Source organism: Neofelis nebulosa, chromosome 11, assembly GCF_028018385.1.
Source record: "Neofelis nebulosa isolate mNeoNeb1 chromosome 11, mNeoNeb1.pri, whole genome shotgun sequence".
Taxonomy (NCBI): domain Eukaryota; kingdom Metazoa; phylum Chordata; class Mammalia; order Carnivora; family Felidae; genus Neofelis; species Neofelis nebulosa.
The window spans coordinates 74,416,454-74,427,841 of record NC_080792.1 but is presented as its reverse complement, the minus strand read 5'-3'; the positions used below and the strand labels follow the sequence as shown (position 1 = coordinate 74,427,841).

Genomic DNA, 11,388 nt, shown 5'->3' with positions numbered 1-11,388 from the left:
ACCCACATGATTTAGTCTGTCCTAAAAAGACATTATGTATTGAAAGTAGTTACCTCATGTTTACTAGATGTTTTGAAGTTGAAATCATCTCCTTTGCTACTTTTTATTCAAGTTGCTAGATTCTATTTTCAACTGTCTTGGCTCCTTTTTCCTAATCCACGTCTTATGCCAACTAAAGCTCTCCACGTAGTATTTCTTTAGAATATCTAGAAAACAGAAAACCTGATGTTACAGTTTTTTTTATGTTTTTATTATTATCAAAGTAATACATTTTAATTTATGGGACAAATGCTGTTTAATATAACATCTGCTTGGTATCTTTCATGTATGTATCTGTCATCCCCTTTACAAAGTTACCTAGTCACACCCAGAGGAGGTAGGTAGATGCTATAAGCACCAAGGTCCCCATTTTTCAAACAGAAAAATACACAGTTAAGACAAAATAATTTATCACAATATACACAGTGAATCATTGACAATGCCAGAAACTGAATCTAGGACAAACTAGATATGTTGTGCCCACTTCATCCACTAGCTTTCAATCCTCTCCCTTTATCATCCCAATCCTCTCCCTTTATCATCCCTTTATCATCATACCACAAACTCCATATGAAACTGAGTCTGCTGAGTAATGCCAGACATGTGAAATTCCCCACGTTCCCCTCTTCTCTGCCTCACTTAAAGGCAATATGAGGTTGTATCAAATAGTGACCTTCCTTCCACAAGAACAAGATATCCCTTTGCCTGTTGAACCATTTTTACACCTAGGAGCTGTTCCACAGCACCTCAGTTCCCAGCTCTTTCCTAAGCTAGTTTGAAATCAGGCAATACTAACATCATGACTTTTTCTTAACTTCAAAGAGTACATACTACAACATAATTGAGATTTCACAGGTGGGACTAAAAGAATTAAATTTAATTAATTATATTTAAATTACATTTTAAACCCTTCTCCCTAGGAAACAGGTTCAACAAGAAATACACTCCTGTCAGCTAAAAGTGTTGAGTGCTACCACTCAGGACAGAGACCACCTACCCTAACTTTGGTCAGTGGATGATCACCAACCAAGACACCCCAAAAAAGAAGGGCTGTGGTCACATTTACTCATGGGGAAGAGAATTGGGTTAATTGTTTACATGTTTCAAGAGAGTGTGGCTTATTTGAGATGACGGATGTCCCAAAAGGTATAATTGCTCTATTCTGTGACATAGATCAGCTTCTAAGCTCATATGTCAACATTTGCACCATAAGGAAGAGTGGCCTCTGGAAAATGCACTCCAATTGATGAAAGTCATCAGAGTGTGTACTTTGTGCAGCCACACACACACACACACACACACACACACACACAATGTTTAACCAAGGGCCAGGCTTACGTAAAAATAAAGCAAGTATTTATAAATAAATTCCCAAATCATCCATTCAGTCCATAAGCATTACTGAGTGCCTAAGACATTCCAGATACAGGAAATGACAAAATAAGTCAAATCTCAAACATGAGGAACTCATAATGGACATCTTAAAAAAAAAACCCAGAAAATCCCTTGACTCAAGATTATCCACTTTCCCCACATGTCTGAGACTATTTCCTGGGTCCTTCCCTTTGGGGTAAGTCTTGCCATCCCTAAGCTTTCCCTCCAAAGAGAAAACACCAAGGGCAGGGACTTGATCAAGCTCCCAGCTTCAGCTTCCATGCATTCATCAGTTTATCAGATTGATTTCCTTGTGCCAAGAAAAAACTTGACAGGGATGTGAGAGGCCAAATTTTTCTCTTTAAAAAAAATGAGGGTAAAAAAAAGAAAAAAAAAATGAGGGGAAGGTCATATAGGGAAAATGGCATGAACCAGAGAGACCACAGCTCTTAAAGTAATAATATTCAAGGATCACAACATTGACACACTGAATCTACCTGAGACAAATTTGCATCAGACATTGCAGAGCTTCTCTTTCTTAGTCCATCTTTTCCTGGACATGACTGAGTTGGACTTTCCTTCTGCAGCTCTAATATGTACAGCTGACAATATCACACTGGCCTCAAATACATAAGTTAAGAGCAAATTAATGATTTTTCTTCAGCTAACCTGCAATTACACCTGTACACATTTATCATTTGGGCAAAATTTACAACTGGCTGGTTTACTTTAATACCACAGAATGGTACTAAAGGAGGCAGAGTAAAAGTCTGGCCTTCCCAAACACAGCCTATAGCAGAAGGCAAGGCTCAGGCAAAAAATGCATGGCAGAAAACAGCCACGGCAAGAAGGATGATGCCATTGATATTAACTATTGTTCTCCACAAAGGCTTCTCAGAGGTGTCTGTCATCTTCAGCTTCATTGCCGCCTCCTCTTCCTTTGTCATCTTGGGGCCCTTCTGTTGGTCCAAGCCACAAAACAGGTCATAGGCTCGCCTGAAACATCCTTTTTTCTCCTCAGGAACTTCTGTGTCAGGGGAAAGATAAAAAGAGAGAGAGAGAGAGAGATGATTGGATATAGAAGCAGGAGGCACAGGGAAAGGTTTCAGGGGAGATGTCATGAAATGGAACATCTACCATTCTACAGACTTTTCCCAATTTTCTTGTTTGCAGGAAAGGAAATGGTACAAATGTTTAAGTGAACTTATTAATTATAAGATGATGGTAATAGATGAATTCTACATCTTTATGATCAAATAAATTATGTTTTATCTCTATCAGGCCAATTAAAATAAATTTTGATTTAGGTAAGTCATAATCAAGCAGGAAATAATACTTTGTGAGAAAAAGTGTTAACAATGGGCTTGGAAATATGACATATGAACAACATGGAAAACCCACCCCTGAAACACATAAGCTCATATCTGTTTACCACATCACTGGAAAGCAGTGAGACTGGCATGACTCAGGAGCATATTGGCTACACCTGAAAGTTCCAAAGTTTTACAACATATCCAGCTGTGTGGTAATAATTGGTCTGAATACTCCCTGATACAGGGCAGCAACAATCAACACTTCCAGGGCTTAATGTCTGCTCTTGCATATAAACACTGCTGAATCAAACCACCCAACTGGCCCTGTCATTCAAAGCAGATGCCCACCAAGGGAACTGATTCTCTCCTCTGAGCCAGTGTGTGACACTGAAGATATACAGACCTGGATTAGAATCCCAGATCCATGGCTCACTAGATATGAAATCAAGCACACTGTGTTTTCAACATGATGGTCAGAGACTACTCCTCTCCACTCTCTCATTTTTTAAGAGTTACAAACTTTTAGAATTGCAAATAACCTTAGTGATTAAGCACATATATGTGTCATAACTGGAACCAAAACTCGGGTTTATGGTTTTGCTAATTCACCTGTCTTATCTTCAAGTGCGTATAAAATTGGATAAATAACACCTTCATTATAAGATTTTATAAGAGAATTCCCAGAGTGTAGTTGATATCAAGAAGAAATAGTCTCCTTCTATTCTTTTCTCTCATGCGTATAAGAAAGATTCCAGTCTCCTTGCACCCATTCTTTGGTTCACTCCACCAAAATAGGAGAATGGAGAGGGAGTAACAAAAGTTGGGCTCACTGACCAACCCAAGTAAGAAATTCATGGTGATCTGGATCAATAAAAAGTTGGGCAGCCTTGAGAAAATCTCTATATCTCATTTTCCTTATCTGTAAAGTTGGAAGAATTATATTTTTATTATCTTCTTAAAAGTATGATGGTGCTAAAATGAATCTAGAGTAAGGTATTCATAATTAAAATATGTCATGATCATATTATCAATCATGATGACAATAATGGTGATGATGACAAGATAGGTTCATGCTGCTGTTGCTCAGAGAATGGTGACAGTGACATATATTATCTATAAAAGCCCTCAAGAGATCTTAATTTATTTTACTATAATAAGTCAGGGTCATGTGTTTTCACCACGAGTTCTTCAAGAAAGAACAGAATTCAAGGTTGCCATGAACCTTAGAACTCATTAAGCCAATTCTCTAGGCAGTGTGGGAGTCTCCACTATGGAATTCTTGATAGATGCACACTTTCTGCTTACCCCTTTCTTGACCAATTCAGTTAGAAAATTCTTCCTTAGCAGAAATCAAGATGGTGATATCTATAGCCAATTCTTATAATGGAGCATTATCTCATTCAATGTTTCCAACAATGATATAAGGTATAGTCTATCATTTAGAATACTTTTATATAAAGAATATAAGCTTTAGAAAAAATGTCATCACTTGCACAAGGAGTAAGTAGAGAGGTAAGAATTCAACCCTAGTTCTTATTGAATCCAAATCCCACACTATGTCTCTGCACTATACGGCCTCCTCACTTTGAGTTAAAATTGGATGAGTTCTATTCTGGTGAACAGGGGACATTGCACTGCAGGGCACTACAGGACCTCTTCTTTATACTTTCAAGAACAGGAGACATACCTGACTTTCCTAACACATAGAAACAGACAAAGGGGCGCCTGCATGGCTCATTTGGTTAAACATCCAACTCTTGATCTCAGCTCAGGTCGTGATCTTGCAGTTCTTGTGTTCGAGCCCTGCATTAGGCTCTGCACTAATGATGCAGAGCCTGCTTGGGATTCTGTCTCTCCTTCTCTCTGCCCCACTTGTTCTCTCTGTCTCTTTCTCTCTCTCTCTCTGCCTCATTCAAAATAAATAAATAAACATTTAAAACATTTTGAGACATAGAGACAAAATGAGGAGACAGAGGAATATGTCCCATAAAAGACAAAAAAAAAAAAAAACAAACCAGCAAGAGATCTAAGCAAAAGAGACAAGTAATATGCCTGATAGAGAATTTAAGGTAATGGTCATAAAGATACTCACTGGACTTAAGAAAAAAGTGGAGGACCTCAGTAAGACCCTTAACAAAGAGACAGAAAAAATGAAAAAGAGCCAATCAGAAATGAAGAACTCAATAACTGAAGTTAAAGGTACCCTGGATGGAATAAATAGTAGACTAGAGAAAGCAGAAGAACAGATCAGCAACCTGGAGGACAGTGTAATGGAAAGCAATCAAACTGAACAGGAGAGAGGAAAAATAATAATTATAAATGAAAATAGACTTAGGAAACTCAGCAATACTCTCAAGCATAATAACATTTGCATTATAAGGATCCCAGAAGGGGAAGAAAGGAAATGGGGCAGAAAATTTATTCAGCACTTGTTGGTATGAGCACAGCATGTTGTATGTAAGCCAATTTGACAATAAATTATATTTTTAAAAATAATAAATATATTTCTGCAATATCAAAAAAAGAAAAAAATATTCAAAGAAATAGTAACTGAGAGTCCCCAAATCTGGGGAAGGAAACAGAAATTTAGATCCAGGAGACACAGCAAGCCCCCAAAAATCAACCCAAGGAGGTCCACATCAAGACACATAGTACTTTAGAGAAGTGTCTATTCATGTTTTCTGCCCATTTCTTCACTGGGTTATTTGTTTTTCGGGTGTGGAGTTTGATGAGCTCTTTATAGATTTTGGATACTAGCCCTTTGTCCGATGTGTCATTTGCAAATATCTTTTCCCATTCCGTTGGTTGCCTTTTAGTTTTGTTGGTTGTTTCCTTTGCTGTGCAGAAGCTTTTTATCTTCATAAGGTCCCAGTAATTCACTTTTGCTTTTAATTCCCTTGCCTTTGGGCATGTGCCGAGTAAGAGATTGCTATGGCTGAGGTCAGAGAGGTCTTTTCCTGCTTTCTCCTCTAAGGTTTTGATGGTTTCCTGTCTCGGGGCGCCTGGGTGGCGCAGTCGGTTAAGCGTCCGACTTCAGCCAGGTCACGATCTCGCAGTCCGTGAGTTCGAGCCCCGCGTCAGGCTCTGGGCTGATGGCTCGGAGCCTGGAGCCTGTTTCCGATTCTGTGTCTCCCTCTCTCTCTGCCCCTCCCCCGTTCATGCTCTGTCTCTCTCTGTCCCAAAAATAAATAAAAAACGTTGATGGTTTCCTGTCTCACATTCAGGTCCTTTATCCATTTTGAGTTTATTTTTGTGAATGGTGTGAGAAAGTGGTCTAGTTTCAACCTTCTGCATGTTGCTGTCCAGTTCTCCCAGCACCATTTGTTAAAGAGACAGTCTTATTTCCATTGGATGTTCTTTCCTGCTTTGTCAAAGATGAGTTGGCCATACGTTTGTGGGTCTAGTTCTGGGCTTCCGGATGGCCAACAGGCACATGAAAAGATGCTCAACGTCGCTCCTTATCAGGGAAATACAAATCAAAACCACACTCAGATACCACCTCACGCCAGTCAGAGTGGCCAAAATGAAGAAATCAGGAGACTATAGATGCTGGAGAGGATGTGGAGAAACAGGAACCCTCTTGCACTGTTGGTGGGAATGCAAATTGGTGCAGCCGCTCTGGAAAGCAGTGTGGAGGTTCCTCAGAAAATTAAAAATAGACCTACCCTATGACCCAGCAATAGCACTGCTAGGAATTTATCCAAGGGATACAGGAGTACTGATGCATAGGGGCACTTGTACCCCAATGTTTATAGCAGCACTCTCAACAATAGCCAAATTATGGAAAGAGCCTAAATGTCCATCAACTGATGAATGGATAAAGAAATTGTGGTTTATATACACAATGGAATACTACGTGGCAATGAGAAAAAATGAAATATGGCCTTTTGTAGCAACGTGGATGGAACTGGAGAGTGTGATGCTAAGTGAAATAAGCCATACAGAGAAAGACAGATACCATATGGTTTCACTCTTATGTGGATCCTGAGAAACTCAACAGAAACCCATGGGGGAGGGGAAGGAAAAAAAAAAAAGAGGTTAGAGTGGGAGAGAGCCAAAGCATAAGAGACTGTTAAAAACTGAGAACAAACTGAGGGTTGATGGGGGGTGGGAGGGAGGGCAGGGTGGGTGATGGGTATTGAGGAGGGCACCTTTTGGGATGAACACTGGGTGTTGTATGGAAACCAATTTGACAGTAAATTTCATATATTAAAAAATAAATTAATTAATTAATTAATTAAAAAAAAAAAAAGAAGATGTGGCATATATATATACAATGGAGTATTAGTCGGCAATCAAAAAGAATGAAATCTTGCCATTTGCAACTACGTGGATGGAACTGGAGGGTATTATGCTAAGTGAAATTAGTCAGAGAAAGACAAAAATCATATGACTTCATTCATATGAGGACTTTAAGGACAAAACAGATGAACATAAGGGAAGGGAAACAAAAATAATATAAAAACAGGGAGGGGGACAAAACAGAAGAGACTCATAAATATGGAGAACAAACTGAAGGTTACTGGAGGGGTTGTGGGAGGGGGATGGGCAAAATGGGTAAGGGGCACTAAGGAATCTACTCCTGAAATCATTGTTGCACTATATGCTAACTAATTTGGATGTAAAATTTAAAAAGAAAAAATAAAATTAAAAAAAAAGAAAAAAGAAAAAAACTGCCAACAAACAAAAGTTGAGGAACATATTTCTTCACAGATGAATTCTACCAAACATTTAAAGAGTTAATACCTATTCTTCTCAAACTATTCCCAAATATATAAAAGAGGAAGGAAAGCTTCCAAACTCATTCTATGAGACCACTCATCCTGACACCAAAAACATTTTAAAAAATACAAAAAAAAAGAGAACTACAGGGCAATATCCCTGATGAACATAGATGCAAAAATCCTCAACAAAATATTAGCAAACCAAATCCAACAATACATGAAAAAAAGCATTCAACACAATCAAGTGGGATTTATTCCTGGGGTGCAAGGGTGGTTCATTATTCACAAATCAATCAACATAATATATCATATCAATAAGAGAAAACACAAAAACCATATGATCATTTCAATATATCAATAGATACAGAAAAAGCATTTGACAAAGTACAGCATCCATTCTTGAATTAAAAAAAAACAAAAAACAACAACAAAAAAACCTCAGTAAAGTAGGTTTAGAGGGAACATACCTCAACAGAATAAAAGCCATATATGAAAAACCCCCACAGTGGACATCACACTCAGTGGGGAAAAACTGAGACCTTTCCCCCTAAGGTCAGGAACAAGACAGGATGTCCACTCTCACCACTTTTATTCAACATGGTACAGGAAGTCCTAGTCACAGAAATTAGATCATGAAAATATTAAAAAGGCATCCAAATTGGTAAGGAAGAAGTAAAACTTTTACTATTCACAGATTACATGGTACTATATACAGAAAACCCTAAAAGACTCCACCAAAAAACTACTAGACCTGATAAATGAATTCAGTAAAGTTGTGGGATGTAAAATCAATACACAGAAATCCATTGCATTTCTATACACTAATAATGAAGTAGCAAAAAGAGAAATCAAGAAAACATTTCAATTTCACCAAAAGTAATAAAATACCTAGGAATAAACCTAACCAAGGAGGTGAAAGACCTGTACTCTGAAAACTATAAAACATTGATGAAAGAAATTGAAGACAACACAAAGAAATGTAAAGATAGTCTAAACTCATCCATACTACCTAAAGCAATCCACAGATTTAATGAAATCCCTATCAAAAATACCAACAGCATGTTTCATAGAACTAGAAAAAATAATCTTAAAATTTGTATGGAACCACTAAAGACCTCAAATAGCCAAAGCAATTTTGAAAAAGAATAAAACTGAAGGCATCACAACCCCATATTTTAAGATATACTACAAAGCTGTAGTAATCAAAACATGGTATTGACACAAAAATACAAGAATATGCAATGGGAAAGAGTCTCTTCAAAAAATGGTGTTGGGAAAACTGAGCAAAAGAATGAAACTAGATTACTTTCTTACACCATATACAAAAATAAACTCAAAACAGATTAAGGACCTAACTGTGAGACCTGAAACTATAAAAATCCTAGGAAAGTACAGGCAGTCATTTCTCTGACATCAGCCATACCAATATTTTTCTAGATTACATCTCCTGAGACAAGGAAAACAAAAGCAAAAATAAACTATTGAGACTTCATCAAAATAAAAACTTCTGCACAGCAAAGGAAACAATCAATGAAACTAAAAGGCAACCTATGGAATGGGAGAAGATATTTGCAAATGACATATCTGATAAAGGGTTAGTATCCAGAATATATTAAAAATTTATACAACTGAACACACACAAAAAAAACCCAAATAATCCAATTTAAAAACAGACAGAAGACATGAACAGACATTTCTCCAAAGAAGACATCCAGATGGCCAACAGACATGAGATGTTCAATATCATTCGTCGTCAGGGAAATGCATATCAAAACTACAATGACTACTTAACACTTGTAACAGTGGCTAAAATAAAAAACACGAGAAACAAATAGCATTGGTGAAGATGTGGAAAAAAAGGAACTCTTGTGCACTGTTGGTGGGAATGCAAACTGGTGCAGCCACTGTGAAAAACAGTACAGAGGCTCCTCAAAAAATTAAAAATCAAATTACCATATGATACAGTAATCACACTACTGGGTATCTACCCCAAAATATGAAAACACTAATTCATAGGGGTACCTGGGTAGCTCAGTCAGCTAGGCATCCGACTTCAGCTCATGTCATGATCTCATGTGTCATGGGCTCAGGCCTTACATTAGGCTCTGTGCTGATAGCTCAGAGCCTGGAGCCTGCTTTGGATTCTGTGTCTCCCTCTTTCTCTGCCCCTCCCCTGCACACACTGTCTCTCTCTATCTCTCAAAAATAAATAAACATTTAAAAATTTTAAGAAAGAAAACACTAATTCATAAAGATATATGACCCTTATGTTTATTGCAGCATTACTTACAATAGCTAATTTATTGAAGTAGCCCAAGTGTCCATCAATAGATGAATGGATAAAGAAGATGTGGTATATAGATACAATAGAATATTACTTAGCCATAAAAAAGAATAAAATCTTGCCATTTGCAACAACAGGGATGGACCTAGAGGTACTTCTAAGTGAATAAGTCGGTCAGAGAAAGACAAATACCATATGATTTCACTCATATGTGGAATTTAAGCAACAAAACAAACAGACAAAAAAAGACTCTTATCTATATAGAATACACTGATGGTTACCAGAGGAGAGGTGGGGTGATAATAAATTAGGTGAAGGGGATTAAGAGCACACTTACCTTAAGGAGCACTGAATAAAGTATAGAATTGTTAAATCACTATATTATACACATGAAACTAATGTAACACTGTATGCTAACCACACTGGGATTAAAATAAAAAATAAAAATAAAATGGTGCTAGGGCAACTGGATAATCATATAAAAAATAAAAATAAAAATAAAATAAAATAAAATAAGATTCCACTCATCAGTCTTAAATTTGCCCTCTGGTACATAACTGACCTCTTCTTCTACATTAAAACATGCAAAAGACTTCTCATCCATGTCCCTTTTAAATCTATGATATTCTCACTCAGTGTGGAGACATTTTTGGAAGTGGGAGAAGCAGGTAGCATGTCCATGTCTCCCTGCTCCAAGGAAGCAGAAAATGTCTACCTTTTTCAACAACATGGTCAACTGCTTGTGGCTCTAGATTCTTTCCAGTACATGCAGAATCACAGGTTTCAAAACTAAAAGGTCTTTAGAGACCAAGAGAAGATTGTATCAGAGCTGGGATAATAGGCAAAGCCACTTCCTTCCTGACTCAATTCACATGTCCATAAAATAAGGCCATAAGACCAAATGATATCTAGAGCCCTTTCCAGAGCTAGGGTTATATATTTCTGATGGCCATATTCAGAACTTATTCTGCTGCATCTGTGCTCCCCTTCAGATGGAGTGATGTGACTTCCAGTCCAGCACCAGATAAAGCACATATGATCTTGCACCCCCACACCTCTACATACCATACATCTCCACAACCATCCTAAATGTGTGCACCACTCCCAAGTAGGGAGAAAAAGCTCTGATATATAAGCTGAGGAAAGCATTTCCCCATGATCAGGATAAGTCTCTAAACACTGACTATGCATTATCTTACTGGATTTCAGGGAAATTTGATTTTCTAAATCTGATGTAGTAAGCTGATGAGACATAAGACCCCAAGAGCCTCTCACCCATCTTCCTGATGTCACTAGAACTAACCATAGCTTAGGTTCCAACTGCTTTCAGTTCACAAGCTCTGATTCTTCCCTTGTCCTTGGCCATGCCCCAAATCAAGTCAGGGTGGCAAATACCCAACCCATACTTACATAGTTCACACTGTGAACTATGAGACATAATGAGGCTGGGATTGTTCTGCACCTCTCTCTTCCCCTTGACCAGGCCTCAGAGTGAATTTCCCATCCATTCCATCTCATTCCCCACCTCACTCCCTACTCCCTTCCAGAAGAGAGATCTGAGCTTTGATGAAGACATTTCATAAATGCTTCAGTACAGTGGCCTTGCTATTGGAGGAGTAACTTTTTAGGGCTTGGAACTAGGTTCTGAATCACA

At 37.9% G+C, this 11,388-nt stretch overlaps 1 protein-coding gene across 1 annotated transcript in view; it reads right to left on the bottom strand.

Moving 5' to 3' along the window:
* Positions 1-228: 228 nt before the first annotated feature.
* SLC5A1 (solute carrier family 5 member 1) overlaps positions 229-11,388 on the bottom strand; it is a 73,361-nt gene continuing 62,201 nt past the window's right edge. The window contains exon 15 of the mRNA XM_058690935.1: positions 229-2,440. Within this exon, the coding sequence (XP_058546918.1) occupies positions 2,223-2,440 (218 nt within the window). The 3' untranslated portion in view covers positions 229-2,222. The remainder of the gene's footprint in view (positions 2,441-11,388) is intronic.